The sequence below is a fragment of the Lissotriton vulgaris genome, chromosome 3_2 (assembly GCF_964263255.1).
Source record: "Lissotriton vulgaris chromosome 3_2, aLisVul1.2, whole genome shotgun sequence".
Classification (NCBI taxonomy): Eukaryota; Metazoa; Chordata; class Amphibia; order Caudata; family Salamandridae; genus Lissotriton; species Lissotriton vulgaris.
This window is the reverse complement of record NC_141690.1, coordinates 246,342,117-246,362,541: the sequence shown is the minus strand read 5'-3', so window position 1 is coordinate 246,362,541 and position 20,425 is coordinate 246,342,117. Positions and strand designations below refer to the sequence as shown.

Genomic DNA, 20,425 nt, shown 5'->3' with positions numbered 1-20,425 from the left:
CAAATCTATGATGATGAAGCATTATCTTACGTAGATGATATTTATCTCACAGACGACGACTTGGATACTCACTTGAAAAGAGTGAACACCATTATACTTGGGTTCGCAGCAGAGGGTTACAAATTCAACTTTAAAAAGTCTCGAATTGCCCATCTGACAGTACTGTTCTTAGGGTACGAATTATCAAGTGAAGGGAAAAGCCTAGCGGACAACTTCTGAGAGAAGTGCGCTGTACTCCAAGCTCCAAAAACGCAGAAGAATTTACAATCCATACTAGGTTTTCTGAATTTCGGAAGAACTTACATACTAAATTACGCAGAGAGGGTTAAACCTCTCTACGAACTAATTAAACCTGATTTTAAACAAATCAATTGGACTCAAAAACACACAGAAATTTTGACATCACTGCAAACAGACATGTTAGCAAAAACAAAATTAGATACACGTGACAACACGATCGATCTTGTAATCCGAGTCATTCTTGGAAGATGCGGATTCACGTACCTGACCTCTAATGAGGGAGAAAAGGTACCAATTTCAATTAAATCTCACTTGTACACACAAGCAGAAAAAGCATTCAGTCACACAGAAAGAACTGTGAAAGCAGTGCAAATCGCATTAGCAAATGAACGAGAACTAGCACACGGCAAACGGATTAATATCCTTACAGCGGAATCCGCCTTCGAGGCGCTATTCAGCCCAGTAAACCTGCCTACAGTGTCACTGGATCCGAAATGGATACAGTGTGTAGATTCTCTAGGAGCGGAAGATGTGAAATACTATTTCGCCCCGCAATTCAAAGAACTGAATGATTTAGAATATGAAGAAGAATATCCTCTGCCAATCGAAATTTTGCCTCTCCCACAATACGCCTGTATAATCTATACAGATGGATATGTACAGCATTTCAACGTAGAGAGCAAATCCTACGATGCAGCATGTGCGATTATTAAAGGTCGTTGGCTGTGCGGTAAATTCAGACCGAAAGTAACAAAAACTGAATCTGTAAGAAACTGTTCGGTTCAGAGAACTGAAATCAGATGTTTAAAGATGGCGCTCGAAAATGCAGAACGTGAATTCCCGACACTTATAGTGTGCGATTCTCATTTTTGCGTCAACTCTTACAACAATAAACTGCAGAGATGGATTGAAAACGACTACAAAGATGACACAGGTGCCACAATAAAGCATAAATTGCTCTGGAAACAGGTAGCTCTTTTACACAAAGAACTACAAAAGACTCACGTGATTCACGCACAGAGTCTTCGGCGTGATGGCGTTCACGTTGCAGGGAATTCATTGGCTAATACAGCCATAGCGGAAGCAACTAAACCGGCTTCCGTAGCCACAAAAAAGCGTACAGATAAATACATAGACGGGGAAACCATGCTGGCAGTAAAAACGACCGTAAAAGGCGACTGTGCAGCACTACTCGTGAACTATCCACTCAATTATGCATACATAATCGATGCAAACTCCGTTCCTTTTGCTCGAATCCCTGGAGTGGGGGACAGAGTAATTCCAAACACGAACAGGAGAATATTTTTAATAGCAGACGCACATATGGTTTTGGGTCCTAGGCACAGAGAGATAAAGGAATCACTGACTGAATTACAATCAGTATACTGGTGGCCGGGAATGAGTGTAGAACACCAAATATATGCAAACAACTGTGAAAACTGCAGTAGGGATCGCAGTAGTGAACCATGCTACCGGCTACCCGTCAGAAAGAGCGTAACGCTGCCTACACCCCATCCTGCGTCCTATTAATAGTTAAGGCTAAAAAGCACTTAAAAAATTAGGCTCCCAGCGCTCGGCTGACGCTAGAACGGTTAAAAAAGATTTGCGAGTCTTTATCGGCACATACGCAATTACCACGTTCCATTCTGACCAGGGTCCTGCTTTCAGCTCTCGAGCTTATAAGGAGGCCATGGCTAGCATGGGAATTGGGTTGCGGTATTCTTGTCCGTCGCACCCCGAAGGGAACAGTGTGGTAGAAAGAAAAAACCGTGACATAAAGCAATCTATAACAGCGAAGGTATTAGGTTCAGGCGCTGGGTGGGTCAAACATTTAATAAGTATCCAAACTAGTCTTAACAACATGCCAAGAAATTCTCTAAAAGGTTTCAGCCCATACGAACTATTGTTCGGAATTAGAATGCGTATTCAGGACCTCGATAGTCAGATGTCAGTGGTACAAGAAGAAACAACGCACTTTGATGTAAAGGATCGTTTGGCTGTTTTACAGGAACTGAATGAAACAAGAAAATCCTTAAGCAACATAAAGTTAAAGCAACAGCCAAGTACCACTGACGAGGCACCACCAGCAACAGCCCCAGCAAGGCCTGTCTGGATTCCAAAGATTGGGGATCTAGTCAGAGAAAAGATCGCGGTTAAGAAGGAATTTGGGCCTTCTTACAGAAAAGCAGTACCTGTCTTGGCAGTCACCGGAACAAGATCAGTTGTGCTACCGCCCCTTGCTGGTAAAAAGGAGAACAGAGTCGTGTCTATCGATCTGGTAAAACCACAAGCATGTGGCCTATAATCAACAGTAGGCCCAGTGGACTCCCAAGAAACAACAGAATACCCAAACTTGCACCAATCCAAGAGGTTCAAACTGAAAGACTAATCGCATCCGATCAGCCTGCAGTGCACATTGAAGGACTATGCAATAATGCCATGGAACTCGTGCCTCTTGAAACACAGATTGAAACAGTTTGTCAAGAAACAACACCAGTCTACAATGATGTGGCATCAGAAAATGCTACCGAAAGACAGATTGAAAGAACAATCCCATCAATTGACAGAACTGCCTCTGGTTATTTCATCAACTTCGACAACTTCTCTGAAGATCAAAATGACCCCGAAGTGATGCCAGAAACAGAAAAGACTTTTAAAGAAAAAGCAACGGAACTCTTTCATCAACTGAAGGAAATCTACCTTATTTCCCCTTGGCTAGAGTTCTGGTTCGGTCTAGGTGTATTTTTCCTCCTACTTTGGCTCATCATGGTACTTTGCTTGGGAAAATTCATTGAAGGAAAATATATTACAATGGACACAGCAAGTCAGAACATCAACCTAGTCCTGAAACCACACAGATCATCCCACGTGAAGAAAAGAGAACTGTCAACAGTAAACGTCACAGCAATTCCAATACCTGGTGGGGTAGTATGGGAGAAAACAGACTATGAGATATATGGTCCGGTCGAAATCCTGAAGTATCCTCATCAACTGAAGGTTTCCTTAAGTGACTTTGTAAAACCTAGTACATTCTGTGATGATTGGGACTTTAACAGTATTAATGACATGATGTCTGATTTAGTAATGTCAGCTAGATTCACAGATCATGATTATTTACAAGGTTCATCTAGTTATGAGCAGCTATTCTGTTACACCCACTATGGGGATCACTATTTGCATAAATCTGCACAGCCTAGAAATGTTTTTATGTATAATCAATGGGAACATTGTGCTACACCACCTAAAAGCAGTTCTAAAGCATTTTTTGAGAAATTCAAATACTTCTCAGGGTTTAACACCAGTGATGCAGAAACGTTTTATTACAAACTGTTAGATAAAACAGGAATGAAAACAATGCTGACAAATTCTAAATTGATATATTCAGAAGCATTTTATGACAAAATGATGACATTTGGTTTTGATTATTGGAAAAATAATATTGAAACGAAAACAATTTGGGGTACAAAAGATTGGCAGGTACAGGGCATTGAAGCACTATTCAGAACCTGCATGATACCAGAACAAATGTTGTTTTTAAATGACACAATATACCAAACATCTTGTCTTGGCCTAGCTAAGATCAAAGACCTTAAAGCACCGTCTATACCAAAGCCAATACCTGAGAATGCAACCACAGATATTGAGTTAGACGTGTCACAAATGTTACATTTTAACAGATCACATCCTGATTGGAAAAAGTGGTTAATCTGGCCTACTGGCAAAAACAGCTGTCAAGATAGATTCCTGAATAAAACACAGGGTTTAACAAGCATTGGAAATGCAATAGGTCTCGCAGTAGTAAAGTTTGAGCTATAGGTGTTATTTATTTTTTTGGTTTTTATTTATGTGTTGTTTTTTCTAAATAGCGAAATTAATAGCTTTCTTCTTTACAAAGCCAATAGTTATAATTTTTGTAAATGTGACACCTCTAGCATTTGTAAAGCAACATGTTTTGTATTAACGGGACTTATATGTGACTTATATGTATTGAAATAAAAAAAATCAATGGCTTTAAAAAAAAATTAATAATTAATACGTAAATAAAACGGATTTTATTTTATATTGCCAATAGCTTAAAGTTTATTAAATATATTTAGTTTAAGATGCTGTGGTTGCGGTGAGTGAGGGTGAGGATGAGTGAGGGTGAGGGTGAGTGAGGGGTTGAGGGTGAGGGGTTGAGGGTGAGTGAGGGTGAGTGAGGGTGAGGGGTTGAGGGTGAGTGAGGGTGAGGGGTTGAGGGTGAGTGAGGATGAGTGAGGGGTTGAGGGTGAGGGGTTGAGGGTGAGTGAGGGTGAGGGATTGAGGGTGAGGGGTTGAGGGTGAGTGAGGGTGAGTGAGGGTGAGGGTGAGTGAGGATGAGGTGTTGAGGGTGGGTGAGGGTGAGTGAGGGTGAGGGGTTGAGGGTGAGTGAGGGTGAGGGTTTGAGGGTGGGTGAGGGGTTGAGGGTGGGTGAGGGTGAGTGAGGGGTTGAGGGTGAGTGAGGATGAGTGAGGGGTTGAGGGTGAGGGGTTGAGGGTGAGGGGTTGAGGGTGAGTGAGGGTGAGGGTGAGGGGTTGAGGGTGAGTGAGGGTGAGTGAGGGTGGGGGGTTGAGGGTGGGTGAGGGTGACTGAGGGTGAGGGTGAGTGAGGGGTTGAGGGTGAGTGAGGGTGAGTGGTTGATGGTGAGTGAGGGTGAGTGGTTGATGGTGAGTGAGGGTGAGGGGTTGAGGGTGAGTGAGGGTGAGGGGTTGAGGGTGAGGGGTTGAGGGTGAGGGAGGGTGAGGGAGGGTGAGGGGTTGAGGGTGAGGGAGGGTGAGGGGTTGAGGGTGAGTGAGGGTGAGGGGTTGAGGGTGAGGGAGAGTGAGGGGTTGAGGGTGAGTGAGGTTGAGGGTGAGTGAGGGTGAGGGTGAGTGAGGGTGAGTGAGGGTGAGGGGTTGAGGGTGAGGGGTTGAGGGTGAGGGAGGGTGAGGGGTTGAGGGTGAGTGAGGGTGAGGGGTTGAGGGTGAGGGGTTGAGGGTGAGTGAGGGTGAGGGGTTGAGGGTGAGTGAGGGTGAGGGGTTGAGGGTGAGTGAGGGTGAGGGGTTGAGGGTGAGGGGTTGAGGGTGAGGGGTTGAGGGTGAGTGAGGGTGAGGGGTTGAGGGTGAGGGGTTGAGGGTGAGTGAGGGTGAGGGGTTGAGGGTGAGTGAGGGTGAGGGGTTGAGGGTGAGTGAGGGTGAGAGTGAGGGGTTGAGGGTGAGGGGTTGAGGGTGAGTGAGGGGTTGAGGGTGAGGGGTTGAGGGTGAGTGAGGGGTTGAGGGTGAGTGAGGGTGAGGTGTTGAGGGGGAGGGGTCGAGGGTGAGGGTGAGTGAGGGTGAGGGGTTGAGGGTGAATGAGGGTGAGGGGTTGAGGGTGAGTGAGGGTGAGTGAGGGTGAGGGTGAGTGAGGGTGAGGGGTGGCCAACATCGCTATCCTCGTTAAACCAGTTGGCTCATCAGTGTTTGTCAACAGTGCGCCTTGTTGAGTAAGCAGAAAGAGATCGACGCCGGTTCGATAATGCCACAGCTCTGTGCTAACAAAAATGCGGAAAAAATAAGCATTTAAATCATTGGCAAATTCAGTAAGCAGAAAGAGATCGACGCCGGTTCGATAATGCCACAGCTCTGTGCTAACAAAAATGCGGAAAAAAGTAAGCATTTAAATCATTGCCAAATTCTACGGAAATTGATTGCAAATGGGAGCAGCTCTGCTTGCAAATCCTCCCTCCGTCGCCCAGGCTGCTGGACTGGAATTGCAGCAGCTAGAAGTGAGGAAGAAAAATACAAGCAGCAGAGCACGGCGTCAGTGTTGGCATTGATGGGGGGTAAGGGGGAAGTGGGGATTTAAAAAAAAATGCGACACGGCGGGCAGGGGAGGGGGCGGAGCGGGTGAAATAAACAAACAAGACGGAGGGAAGAGAGGGGAGGGGGGAGGAGAAATGCGACACGGCGGGAAGGGGAGGGGGCGGAGCGGGTAAAATTAAACAAACAAGACGGAGGGAAGAGAGGGTAGGGGGGAGGAGAAATGCGACACGGCGGGAAGGGGAGGGGCGGAGCGGGTAAAACAAGACGGACGTGCACGCGCTTTTAAGCTCAATGCGCATGCGCATTGAGCTTAAAAGTCACGGGCACTGCAAGGAATCGCCACGGTTCCTTGCAGTGGATAAAGAGTGGATAAGCCCCCATAGTCTCGCTTGCTCGATGCGCATGCGCATCGACAGGCGAGACCTAAAAATGACCAGATTAGACCCGAGATACTCCCAGAGACAACATCCAGGGATTATAACAACATACAGTGTAGGGAAACCCTGCCTTGAATGGCTAACAACATCCACACTGGCTGAAATTAAGCAACACTTGTCTTTACTAAAAGATGGTGCTGATTTGCGCGATTTCATTCTTGGACCACGCAAACGGCGTCAAAAGCTTTTTTATAGCGACCAGTATCTATGCTGCTTACAACGAGGCTTGGAAAGTCAAACAAATTGAAACAGCTGAAAAAATACGAGAAATTGATCGTATTAATTTGGAAAATCACTTTCTGTAGTAGACAATGGGTTAATGACTCTGTCTTCCAGAATATATTCGTTGGACAATATTGTATCATCTGCCTTTGATGTGATAGACAGAGACTTGCTAATGTTACAACATGGCCAGTCTCAATTACGCTCTATTATAGAATTAGGCTGGACGCTGCAAAATCTTCGTTCAGGCTATGTGCCTTGGCGTTTAATCAACACAACGTCATTATTTTCCATTTTTAACCTTACTGATAAACAGATCAGTTTGGCACAGAAAGGAGCAGACTATACAATCCTGAACATCGAAAAACTTGAGATTACCATTGACAATGTCAGAGAGTCCTGTCATTGAATGGATAATACACGGAATTATCACTATTCCGATAACAACTTTCCGATTTAAAAAATGCCTTGAGTACATACCTGCTGGCCAGTATGAACAATTGGGTAAAGGATATGTAAAATCAGAATGGAAATTACCATACACACATTCTTGCTACAGTGACAGCGACAAAAATGTATTTCTTAGTGGTGAGAACTGTAAACATTCACTAAGCGGTATACTTTTGTGTCAGGGTATTAATTTACACGGAGCATGTGATGGAAATTCAAACAACCTTTCATGCCACCAGCTAGTCACACCTGCAACTCAGATAGAGCCCTTCTTTATGCAACTTTCAAACGGGAGTTACATTCTTAGAACGGATCACAGATGTTGTGGCCTTGTGCCAGGGAAAAGTTATCTAGTGAAAGTAACATCCATGGTCAAATGCTGTATGCAAGCATTGTTTCCGAGTGGGCCTGCAGACACAGTGACTCCCATCTGGCCTCGTCTGAATCTCTATTCTATACGAATTGATACTTTAAGCAAAATGAAATCTGTACTTTTACAGACAACAGTGCCTATAACGTCATCAAAAGAGACGTATGATCTTCTAGTTGCAAGGACAGCTACTGAAGTTCATGACCTTTTATCAACAAATTGCCCCGTGCATTTCGTAGAAATGTTGAGCCAACTCCTTAACATGTCTAGTGCAACAATCATCCCAGGCATATTTAAGACAGTCTTTACGGGACTGCTAACACCTTTCCAGGCAATTTTGGGAATCGTTCCTAATTTTGTGCACTCTGTTTTTGGCGGCATACCATTATTTTTGGGACTCGTCGCAGGGATTTTATTTTTGACCCTCCTGCTTCGTTATGGCAAGCCTCGGCTCAGACATAGCTCCCATGGGAATGGAAGAGACAATCCTAGCAATGCGCTACCGGGACAGGATAACTAACGTCCTTGGATTGGCCAGGCTGAGAGATCTAAACATGACCTGGTTCCTTTCATTCAGACCGATATGGCAAAATTGCATTTTACCTGTGCTACGGTGTATGCTTTGCGGCGATGAATGTGTGTTGGACATCTGTCTTTCACTTCCATCAGCAGTACCAATGGACGTCGATACTTTGCTCAGTCCAATAACGTCTCACGCATTGTGTTGTCCCCAGCGACTACCAATCCGGATGACGGCATTCGTGGAGACTCCTGTGCTACAACCAAGTGGTAACAGTGGAGCGAGTGACAAAAGCAACATCATCCAGGTACAACGTTCTGTGAGCATTGCTGCTCCCGACTATGATGACAGCAATCATTCTCACACCTGCCAAGTTACAGCGCTATCTAATTTGGTTGAACTATCACCTGATTTTGTGGACCAATTCTTTGAGAGCCTGTCTGATACGATGTTCTCACCCATACAGAAACAATAACTTTGGAGAAGCTTTCCGACACACAGCGTTCCCATGAACTCTGAATTCGGCCTTCAGTTTTGATCAACAAAAACTGCAAAAAGCTTTGTAACTCTATTTCCCCGTTCAAGCATTAATTCTTTTGATTTGGACAATTTTTCTAATATTCACCCCTTTTTGGCACAAACAATTCTTTGCTTAACGTAAAAACTATTCTTAGAGAACAGAAGCTTCACACTTCTATTTCTAAACAAATCTAGAGACATAACAACATTACATCAGCCTCTAGCACATGTTATTACAATGCATTTATATGTGATGATTTATCTCGCCCTTCTTCTGTTAGAGATACTTCATGTGTAATTCTTATGCATAATCGTTCATTGATTTCATATGCAATACTTTTGAATGATTTCTATGCTTCAAAAAACGTACAGTACCTAAATTTCATGTATTACAAATACGCCTATTTCGAATGCATTTATGTATTTTGGGGTGGGCAATGTTACACATGCATCCAATTGCTCTAGTTTTAGTAATTTGATGGACATGAATACGTGGAGTGGGTGTTGCGTGTTTATCTAGGTTCCTGATCGATACTGTAACCTTATGCCCCTATTCGGCTATAAATCCATTTATTCCCTATATTGGCATAACCGTTCGAGTGCGATTTTCAGAAAGTCATCTCTGGCCTCACACGAACAGAGCCACATTCCAGCATAGTTCTCTGCCACTTCCTTTGCAACCAATTAGTGCAATGACAGAGCAGAAGTCACTATCTGATATTCCTAGATTAACACTCCGAGTTCTTCAACAAGATAAAAACTCAGCAAACCTGGAAATCCCGCTTGCTGTGTTTTGATTAGTAATGGAACTCTAATGAGCAACTGATAGCTATCACTTCCTAGTGACATCTTTAATTGACGTCTTATGTCCAGCAAACTTGCGTCAAACCCGGCACCTGTCCGGTATAAATATTACCAACGTTGCCTTAAGCAATGAGAGCTGTCGTGCTGTTGTAAGCTGCCGTGCACCCTGTGTGCATCCCATTGCTGCTGCAGGCAGTACGCTGCTGCTGTTGTCCCTTGGTGGTGAAGCTACTGATACCATTATCGCTGCTAAAGCGCGAACGATGGTGCAGTACGCTTAGGAGCTGAACAGCCGTCCCTCTGCGAAGAGCCCAGCAGATTCCAGCTGCCGCGGACGCTGTCCCCCGCCTCCTCCTCCCGACGCGCTGAAGAGAGCCGCTGCCTTTCTCCTGGAGAGAAATCCAGCTCCAGCGTTTCCGGTCTGCCCTCACGGGTGACTGGGATATTGAGTGCCCCCTGAAGGAAATACCAGACTTCCAGCATTCTATTCAGAGGTATGGTGTTGACTAAACCCTTAGACGAGAATTCTTGAAGCAAACCTTGGCAAAACCAACTTAACTTAAAGCTACTTATTTACTCCCCTTCCACGTGTTAGGCTTAGGTCAGGCACACTGGGGTAGGCGTAGTTAGAAGCACCAGTTGAGTATTTTAGCCTAATGTATATATGACTGTATATATGTTTTATTACTTTTAACCATTGTATGGCTAAGAAACCATATCAATGCTTTTACAGTATTATTTCGCAATCCTTATCTTACTGTACGTACTTTTTATAATAACAAGTCTTGCAATTGTGGCAATACATTTCTCTTGTACGAGAAGAAAGACTGTTCAATAAATATTAACCCTTTATTGACAAACGCCCGTCTCTCTATTCTCTACATATCGTGAAAGTAAACTGCACTAACCTGACTGAGTGAAATACCTGTCTATTGTTTCACACGACCCTAGAGATTGACTCTTGATCTGAGGAGCAAAGTTGTCATGTTGCACGGTTGTTGGAAAACTGAATCCCTTCTTGTCTGTGCCAGGGAAGCTGATCACTTCCCATGCAGAGAAGAACGTTTCCAGTGACCTCTGAGCTAGTTGGTAACAAACCCAATTAAGTTTAGCATAGTCAGTGGAGGCCTGGAATATCCGCAGTTCCTCGTCGATACTACTGTTTATGTTATTCCAATGCGCAGGGCCTAGTGGGAAACTAGGAACTACACTACAGAATACTCTGTAGAATTTAAGTTGAGAAAATATCTAGTGATTCCTACTAACCACATATTGGATTACTTTTGATGACTGTGAATTTGAGAGACATTTTCTTAACATTTATTGCATGAACAGGATGATAAACTCATTACTCCTGAAGAAGCGACTCTTATCACAAAACACGTGTTGGCTGCCTTTTTTTGTCTCTAACTATATATTTTGAACTTATGAAAATCCAGATAAAGTTTTATTGATATTCATGAATAAAAAACACTTTTTATTAAAAATAAAAAATAAAAAACAAGCATCATGAGTGTGTTGTTTCCACGGATTTGAGAACGGTTGATGAACTGTTTATGAACCGATTCACTTAAACTGTTACGCTGGTTGCTTCCCCAGCACAGTTTTATCTGGCAAGATGAGCGCTGAGCAATAATCCCCTTACCTTTTTAGTGTAGATGTTTCTTAAAGAATATTTTTGTCTCATCATGTTTTAGGTGTGATGGCAGATTTGTGACGGGGTCTGTTATTCCACAAATGGATCAGATATGTCTATGGTTTAACCGTCCTTTGGAAAAAACACGGTTTATGATGAATTGTAAAGGTAAAAATTTGGTTGCTTTTTAAAGTCATTCCTTGAAATGTATTAGTTTTATTTTACAATTATATTTTTAATCATTTAATTTAACAATGTTAAACTAAATGTTATGCCTAATGTGACATTTTCACACATCATGCTGTTTATGTGTTAAAAATGTTAAACTACACAAAGTTGTTAAATATACTGGATTCAGTTAAGTATTGGTTTTATTAAATAACGGTTAATGGTGTCAGCCTTTTTACTGCATAACTGTGTAAGACATTTGTAGGGAAGTCCCCTTTGTGCATGGTTACCCCCCACTTTTTGCCTGACATTGGATGCAACTGAACTTTGTGCCCTGGGTCATTGCCAATCAGGTTCCCAGGGCTTGTGTTGTTTTCCAAACCTGTACCTTTGCACCCACGATTGGCACATCTCTAGTCACAGGTAAGCCCCTTGTAAAAGGTACCATGGGTACAAAAAGCACTGTGCCCAGGGAAGGCCTCTAAGGGGCGCAGCACCTATCATGCCACCCTTAGAGACCATGCACCTTAACACCCACACATTGCCATTAAGGCTGCATATTATGGTGCGGAGAAGTGTAGAGTCCCTGTGTGCCATGCCTACAACTCACTGCCTGTGGCCTGGCTCAGTCACCACTCTAGCAGGGTGCACTAGCCCACATGTGAGGGTAGAGTGCATGAGCACTGTACCCCTACGTTGTCTAAGTCAGTTCTTAGACATTGTAAGTGCAATAAAGTCATAAAGGGTATATGGTTTGCAAGTTGGTCATTACGAACACCACAGCTCCATATGGCTTTACTGAAACTTGGGAAGTTTGGTAACAAACCTTACAGCACATTAAACCCACACTGATGCCAATGTGGGATTTAATGTAAATTGCACTCAGAGGGCATCTTAGAGATGCCCCCTGACAAAACGACCAGCCCTGGTGTGGCTCCTGAATGGCTGCCCATCATTTTCCCCACCAGACAGGTTTCTGGACCCCTAGGTAGAGAGCCTCCTCTCTCTGGGTCCAGAAACAAAGCCCATCCTGAGCAGAGGTGTCATGATTCCTCCCCCCCCGGATGGGCTGGGTCCACAAAGGGGAAGCTTCAAAGGTCTACCGCCTTTGGAAGATGTCCCTGCCTTTTGCTGCCCCCTACCTGTTCTAATCCCCACTTTGGCTGGAGGATCGGCGGGAAAACCAAGTTAGGAGGAGAGATGTGCCCACCTTTGTCAACCCCACCCCTAAGGTGGGGCAGGCTAGGACGAGCACACATCTTAGTCCCCTCCATCTTGAAGATGTGGGGACCCAGTCAATTAGGCAGAGGCTCATGCCCCCACCCACTGGAGGATGGCATAATAGGGGTCTACCCACCTAAATTTCATCATCTGAAAGAGACATTTAGTTGTAGATTCCTTAACTTAAAATTTCCCCCAGGCATCCGTCTGGATCCAGAGACTTTTCTTCAGCAGTACCCCTGTGCATCGGTAGGTGGGGTTGTCTACTCTGCGTCCATCGCCGTGGTCGCCAGAATGACGTCGCGGTGACTACTTAGATGCCGCACCTGCATGCTGACATTAGTTCTTTCTTTTTCCGCACCAGCCTAGCGCAGATCCGGAGAGCTACCCTTTAGCCATTTTTTGGCTAGCTTTCTTCGACTTTTTATCGATGTCTTTTTCGAGTAGTCGACTCCTGGTGCATGAGGGATGTCCCTACGTCGGGATGGCTTCAAGCCCTATGGCGTCTGTCACAAGATGATGTCTGTGACGGATCCACACCTTGTGTGCTTGTAGTGTCTGGAGCACGACCACAACCCATAACTGTGCTCTGAGTGCCGGTCCATAAACCAGAAGACTTTGCAGAAGCGATCCCAAAAGTTGCTGGAGGCCCAGTGGTCGGCTCTGCGTCGCTCCTGATCTCGTTCAAGAGGAAGGTCTTGAGGCATTTTGCAGAGCCCTCACTCCTCGTCACACTCGCAAGTCATCAAGGTCATTGGGTAAGTCCAAAAACAAAAAGAAGACAATGAAGCACAAGCGCTCTTCACCTTCTCCCTGTCGGTCGGCTGACATTACGCGGGATTCGGAGTGTTGTTGCTCAAAGGCTCTGTCTCCGGTGCCTGCTTCAGGGCGACTCCCCTTCCTCTTCCTACAGGTATCTCTAATAGATTTGGTTTTATCACTCATAGCACAAAGTAAGTAATCCTTCACTTCAGCTTCTGGAAACCAGTATGTGGCTCCCACTTTGAATTTAGTAAGACTCCTCCCCAGATGACCTTCATGAGCTAGTTCTGCAGTCCTATCCCATAAATCTCTGTGGGGGGTACAAGTCTTTCACCTCTTATAACCTTGTTCTTGCGAATGTTCATTCATGGCGTACAGCCCAGAAATCCTTTAACTCATCATCCAGGTCGCCCGTTTTGATTTTCTCCTTCGCTAATATTCGAGACAGATCTTGATCCATGCACTCTTCCTATTCTTCTCTCCAGATGCCCGGGACCTCCACCAGCCCCACCAGATCCACAACCATTGTGCTTTGCACAAGTGGGTTTGGATCCTATCCTCGTCGCCAGTGTTAAAAAGAGATGAACTCCCGTTGAATTCTAGAAATACATTTATTAAGTTGTAAAACTGCAGCTTCAGTGCCATCTCAGCTGTTCTCACCTCAGCTGTTCTAATCACTAGTTTTTCTGCCGTGATCAACATTACTACCTCCAATGGAATGTTGGTAAATACGAAGTTTAAGGAAGGGCATGAGGAAACAGGGCGAGTAAAAGGAACAAGACTTGGGTTGGACAAATAAAGCATTCCACTACTACAAGTTATCATTCCGCACAAGCAAGTTCAGATCTGTGAAGAGAGCTACCCTCTGTCACTTTTTGACAGGTTTTATTCAACATTTTGTCGATCCGTTTTTGGTGTAGGTTTTTTCCTTCATGACCAAAGAAGTCTGGATTCAAACCGTGTGGCGCCTGTCACTGCCTGATGTCCGCGACGGTTCCTCACCTGCTTTGTCTCTAGTGCCTGGAGCTCGACCATAATTCAAAGTCCTACTCTGACTGCCGGGCAATGGCTCTGAAAGCTTTGAGGGAGTAGTCCCTTAAGCTGCTTGCGTCCTGGCGCTCAGCACTGTGTTGGTCTCCCCGGATGTCTCGTTCGCAGTCTCGGTAGAGAGGAGGGTCCTGGCACCGCAACGGTAGTCCCAAGTCTTTGTCCTCCCACTTGGAGTCGGTCAGGTAAGAAGCATGAAAAACACAAGACTTGGGTGCATGCTTTGACTTCTCCCCATTCGTCTGCCGACGCGACTGTGGAATCTCGGCATTCTAGCCCTCATTCTGCAGAACCTGAGCCTGGGTCAGCTCTGCTCTTCCCCGCCTTCCCGGAAGCATGAGTGACCTCCGCCCAGCTAAAAGAATTTTACAATGTCATTTGCCTCATATTTGGGTGGCCTTACCCTACTTACGTGCCTTCGGGCCCCATAGCCTCAGAGGAGGCTCCATCAAGTTCCACGCGGACAGCTCCGGCCCCAGCACCAATCACCCCCCATGGATAGATCCAGACCGATGCCAGTTGTACCGTTGTTACCCTCTCCAGTACCGGTCTCCTCGACAAAACTCCCAACGCCTCTGGTGCCAGCCCCATTCTCAAACCCGATGACCAGGAGCTGGATCAGTACCTACCGACGCCGATAACTGTTCCAACAGAACCCTTCGTCGATTTCTCAGCATTATTTTGAAGGGCAAGGAATGGAGAAAGTTTGGGAGGGGGTCACTGGACCCTTTGCAAGACCAGCCTTATCAGGACATGGACTGTTATGAGGAATTGGGTGAGGCCAGTGGACTGAATTTCTCTCCAGATTCTGGCCTGGTTTCTCCCCCTACCATGGCTACGGAGGAGGGAGCACCATACGCTATGGTGTTGCAAAGTGCAGCTGAGGTCCTGGACCTTCAGCTTCCTTCTGTGGCAGTCAAGACCAACATCTTGACAGAGGTCCTGCAGCCAGGTGTCTCCTCCTGTGAACCCTTGCTGCCCTTCAACTAGGCCTTAAGAGATGTCCTTCTGGGAACCTGGTCCAATCCCAGCACGGGGGCTCCTGTGAATAGGGCAATCACCTGCCGCCATTGCCCGGCACCAGGCGACCCAAATTTCCTCACCATCCACCATTCCCAGAGCTTGGTGGTCCAGGCTTCTACCTTGCATGGTGCATTTCCTTCTGCACCCAGGACAGAGAATCCAAGAGGCTGGACAGTTACAGTGAGGACATTTGTTCTTCCACCAGCCTTGCATTGCGGTAGGTGAACACTGCAAGCTTATTGGGCCGTCACTTCCTTGCCCTGTGGGAAATGGTTGTGCAAGTGCTGCAACAGGTCCCTGAGGAGACCCAAGCCATCCTCTTTCAAGTAGTATCAGACTGGAGATATGCAACAAAGTTCGACATTCATTGTGGTCTCAACATGACTCGACTGACTTGCTGGGCAGAGCGATTGACATTAACAGTGGCTGTTCATCACCATGCATGGCTGAGGACGCCTAGTTTTTCAGGGGATGTCCAGGCCTCTCTCATGGGCATGCCCTTTGATGGAACACTTCTCTTTGGAGACAAGGCAGACATGGCACTTGAGCGCTTTAGGGACTCCCGGGCTATGGCCAATTCCTTGGGCCTCTCAATGGCCACACGTCCCTCGTCTGCCTTTTTGCCCCTTTCATGGCTATAGAAGGGGCTTTCAGGCATGCCAACCATATCTCAGCCTCAAGATTGCGCAACTTCATCAAACTCTGCGTGGCTCATTCCGACCCCAAGGGTCGGGCGGCCAGAGGTCAGGCCAGTACACCACCTTCCTGCAACCTCGGCCTCCAAACCTTCCCAGTCCGGCCCCTCCAGATCATTAGTGGCCAGTTGGTTGCAGGATCAGCCATCCCTTCCACCACTGGCAGAACATCACGTCGGACATGTGGGTTCTCCATATAGTCCGAAGAGGCTCCCCCCTCCCCTTCGAGACAACACATCCCTCCATGTCTCCAACTTACGACCGGGTGCCAGAGGATCACCTGGCTTTGCTTCAGGAGGAAGTCCTGGCTCTCTTGGCCAAGGGAGCCATAGAGAGGGCTCTGTCACCAGAAGTAGGCTGTGGTTGTTATTCCCACTACTTTCCAGTCTCGAAAAAAAGGACAAGAGTCTTCGTTCTGATCTAGATCTGCGAGCCCTTAACTACTTCCTCAAAAAAGAAAAGTTCAAGATGTTCACTCTAGCTCAGGTCTTGTGTGCCCTGCACCCAGGAGACTGAATGGTAGGATTGGACTCGCAGGACACTTACTTTCACTTACCTGTCCTGCCTGCTCATCGGTGCTACCTGCAGTTTATGGTAGGCCACGAGAACCTTTGGTTCACTTTGCTCCCCTTTGGCATTACCTGCGCTCCTTGAGTATCCACCAAGGTGATGGCAGTGGTTGCAGCGCATCTGTGCAGATAATGGGTTCCAGTCTTCCCCTTTCTCAACCACTGGCTGTTAAAGGTGAGGTTGCCTCAGGCTGTTTATCAACAAGGGGTGAAACCTTGGGTGGACTATATTTAACGGGGTCCAGTGTACATGTCCGAACGACTAGTAACACAAGAAGGGTACAAAGTTCCCCGATGGGACTGTGAAATTAGGAGTGTACGTGTAGCGTAGAGGACAGTAAAAGGGGTGGGGGGGAATTTCCTTTTTTGAAACTAAAACCCTTACACACCCAGCAAGCTGGGTGTCATGCTTCATCATATGGGTTCTGCTCCTCGTCAGACTGGCGCTGCAATGTCTGACGGGCACCCGTAAAGGGGCTCTTTATCGGAGATCTTTTGTTCCAGCCATGTGGTGCATGCGTGTGAGAGGGCAAGTGAAAGTGTAGTCGTGAAGTGGTGGTGAGTTAAAAAAGGTGGGTCAGTCCACAGGAAACTTTATTAGCGTGGCTGACTCCCTTGGTTAAAACGGTGGGAGGGGAGATACGTACTGGGAAGGTTCACAGCAAAATATCTACAACCCTCTGATCAGGTCAACATGTTTCTTGCAATCACAGCAATTCTTCAGGACCTAAGTGCTCAGTACTACACAGTGAGTAATAAATTACAACCTTATATCTTGAGGTCAGTAAACAAGCAGGCCGGCTGGTCGTGCCTTTAGTGATGCAACCTAGAAGGGAAGGGAAAGCACACAGCAGTGAAGGCAGTCAGTGTGGTACTCCATTATTAACTAGGTACATTGTTCTCTACGCAATTGAAGACACACTAGTGACAAGAATTAAAAACAGTGGGTGTTGTTCAGACAAAGAACACCCGTAGTGGTACTTAAAAATCTCACATGAGACTGCAAATGCTAGGATATGGGTAATACAGTGTATAGTGTAAAGCTTACCTTAAGAATTTCCCTAAGGTGCCCCGCAATCTGCTCCTGTGGGACCTGCACCTTTGAGTAAGATACCTAAGGGAGGAAACATAGAGGGGAAAGGTAACCTTAGTGGGAGCCAGTAGTCAGTCGTGGTTAAGACGTCACTTGGCTCGATGGGCGGGGCTCGGGGATGGAGCTGTCAATCTCATGTACACCTTTCTCCCTACTCGGAGCGGTATGGCTGTTGTCTCCCACCTCCAGACTTCGGCAAACTTCTTGCATTTGCTAGGGTTTACAATCAACGTGCCGAAGTCACAACTGACTCCTTCTCACATGCTCCCTTTCATTGGAGCTGTTTTGGATACAGTGCAGTTTCTTGCCTATCCTCCCGAGTGGCGAGTCCAGCATGTTCAGGCTTTGATACCGACGTTTCAGCCGCTAACATGGATTTTGGTGAGAATGACTGAATCCTGGCGGGCCACATGGCCTCCTGCATTCTGCTAATGGCACATGTCAGATGTCATATGCGGGCTGTGTAGTGGGACTTAAGTTCCACTAGGTGCAGCGTCAGGTGAATCTCTCTGACATAGTTCAGATCTCTGAGGTAATTACTTGAGGACTGCAGTGGTGCACGACAAACCGCAATTTGGTCAGAGGCATACTCCTCTCCCTTCCCCAACCAGATCACACAGTAGTGACAGACGCTTCACTCCTGAGATGGGGCAGCCATCTGGGAGAGGTAGAGATCAGAGGACTCTGGTCTCGAGCGGAATCCTGACTCCATTTGAACTTGCTGGAGCTCTGAGCATTTCCCTTGGCATTGAAAGCCTTTCTTCCTTCAATCAATCGGCTGCCCGCTTGATCACAGGTAGTTCCAAATTCTCTTCGGTAGCACAAGATCTGGTAAAACTACACTGGCTGCCAGTGCGGAAAAGAATAGCGTTTAAGACTCTTTGTGTAGTTTTTAAAGCACTGAATGGTCAGGGCCCCCACTGCATGACCTCGCTCTTTCAGTGGTATAGACCGACCAGGTCGCTTAGGTCTTCTGACCAAGGACTGATCATAGTCCCCAAAGTCAGGAGGGCCCGCTGGGGGGGAAGGAGTTTCTCCCTAGGAGCGGCTAGGGCTTGGAATGCCCTGCCTCTGGCCCTAAGGCAGACTTCTGACCTACCGCCCTTTAGAAGGGCCCTGAAAACTTGGCTATTCACACACTAATCTCATCCGACATGCCCTCTAGTGATCCCTCAGCGCTAGGACACCGGTTGGTAACAGTGCGCTTAACAAATGTGGAAGATAAATAAATAAATAAATCAAGGGAAAGCTGGTTAAAGTGTTCACGAACAACACAACCACTATGTTGGAATTGCAACAAACAGGGCAGTGCGGGGTCATGGACCCTTTGTCAAGAGGCCCTGTGTCATGCATCCTTGGACATGGCTGGAACAGCATGTCATATCCCTGGTGGTTCAACGCCTGGCAGGTACTCTAAAAAACCGGGGCTGATGAACTCAGCTGTCGATGCTTGGTGGATCACGAATGAGGTCTTCATCTGGAGGTGGTACAAGGTCTCTTTCAACAGTGGGGAGAGCCTTGGCTAGATATGTTCGCTTCTGCAGAGAATGTGCAATGTCAGCCGTTTTGCGTGCTGGAGTTTCCAATGCGGCTCTCGATCGGAGATGCTTTTTGTCTCAAGTGGAGCTCAAGCCTCCTACATGACTTTCCACCCATACCAGATCTGTCCACAGTGCTCAAGATCGGTAGCAACTGGGCCCAAGTTGTTCTTGTGGCTCTGAACTGGGCACGGAGAGTCTGGTATCTTGAGCTTTTCCAATTGAACATCAATTGTCTGATCAGGCTGCTCCTTTGGGAGGATCTTCTGCTGCAGCAGCAGGGTGGTGTCCTCCACCCGATCCTGTCAACTCCACTCCTTCTTGCATGGAGATTTAGCGGCGCAGTTGATAGCATTCGACCTTCCGCCCAAAATTAGCAATTTCATTTTGGCAGCCAGGCAGCCCTCCACCAAGACTTGTGTACGCCTGCTGGTGGAACAGATTTGCTTCCATCTCTCAAGTGTTGCTTTTCATTTTGCCCTATACCCAGCAGGGCTCTGCTCTGGGCAGGTATCTTTCAGCCGTGTTTGCCTTCCTGAGGCTACCAGATCAACCCTCATTATTTATATCTTCCATTGCAAATAGATTCCTCAAAGGCCTTGTACATATCCTCTCACATGCCCCTTTCATTATGCCTCAGTGGGAGCTTAATTTAGTTGTCACCTTTCTAATGTGGGATCCATTTGATCCTATGCACAATGGTCCCCTCCGACTGCTTACCATCAAAACAGCCATTTAATTGGCAATCACATCTGCCAGGAGGATGAGCGAATTGCAGGCTCTGTCATTCAAACCTCCTTACGTGGCGATCTTCCCAGATAAGTTGGTGCTTCACACTAGGTCCTCTTCCTTACTGAAAGTGGTAACACCAATCCATGTAGGGCAATCTGTCCCCTTGCACACTTTCTACGCTCCTCCCCACCAATCCAAAGAAGAGGAACGACTCCACTGCCTGGGCTCAAAAAGAGTGTTGTCATTCTACCTTGACTGCACTAAATAGTTCTGGGTGGACGACCAGCTCTACGTGGGGTACGTTGGAATGAAGAAAGGTTGTGTGGTGCAGAAGACTATCTTGCGATGGGTCATCCTCTGCATCAAAGTTTGCAATGCTCTGGCCAAAAAGCAGCTTCCTGAAGGCTTAGGGCCCATTCCACCAGAGCTAAGGCTGCTACCACGGCGTTGTAACATGGAGTTCAAGTCCTCGACATTTGTCAGGCAGCAATGTGGGCATACCTGCACATGTTTACAAAGCACTACTGCCTCGACAGTCAAGTCCATAGGGACTGTCTTTTTGGCCACTTTGTCCTGCAGAG

The 20,425-nt window shown here is 46.5% G+C and overlaps 1 protein-coding gene across 1 annotated transcript in view; it reads left to right on the top strand.

Moving 5' to 3' along the window:
* The window catches only part of DNAAF9 (dynein axonemal assembly factor 9), an 816,325-nt gene that overhangs the window by 670,175 nt on the left and 125,725 nt on the right, over positions 1 to 20,425 (top strand). Inside the window, exon 32 of the mRNA XM_086964303.1 lies at positions 11,058 to 11,164. Within this exon, the coding sequence (XP_086820429.1) occupies positions 11,058 to 11,164 (107 nt within the window). The remainder of the gene's footprint in view (positions 1 to 11,057; positions 11,165 to 20,425) is intronic.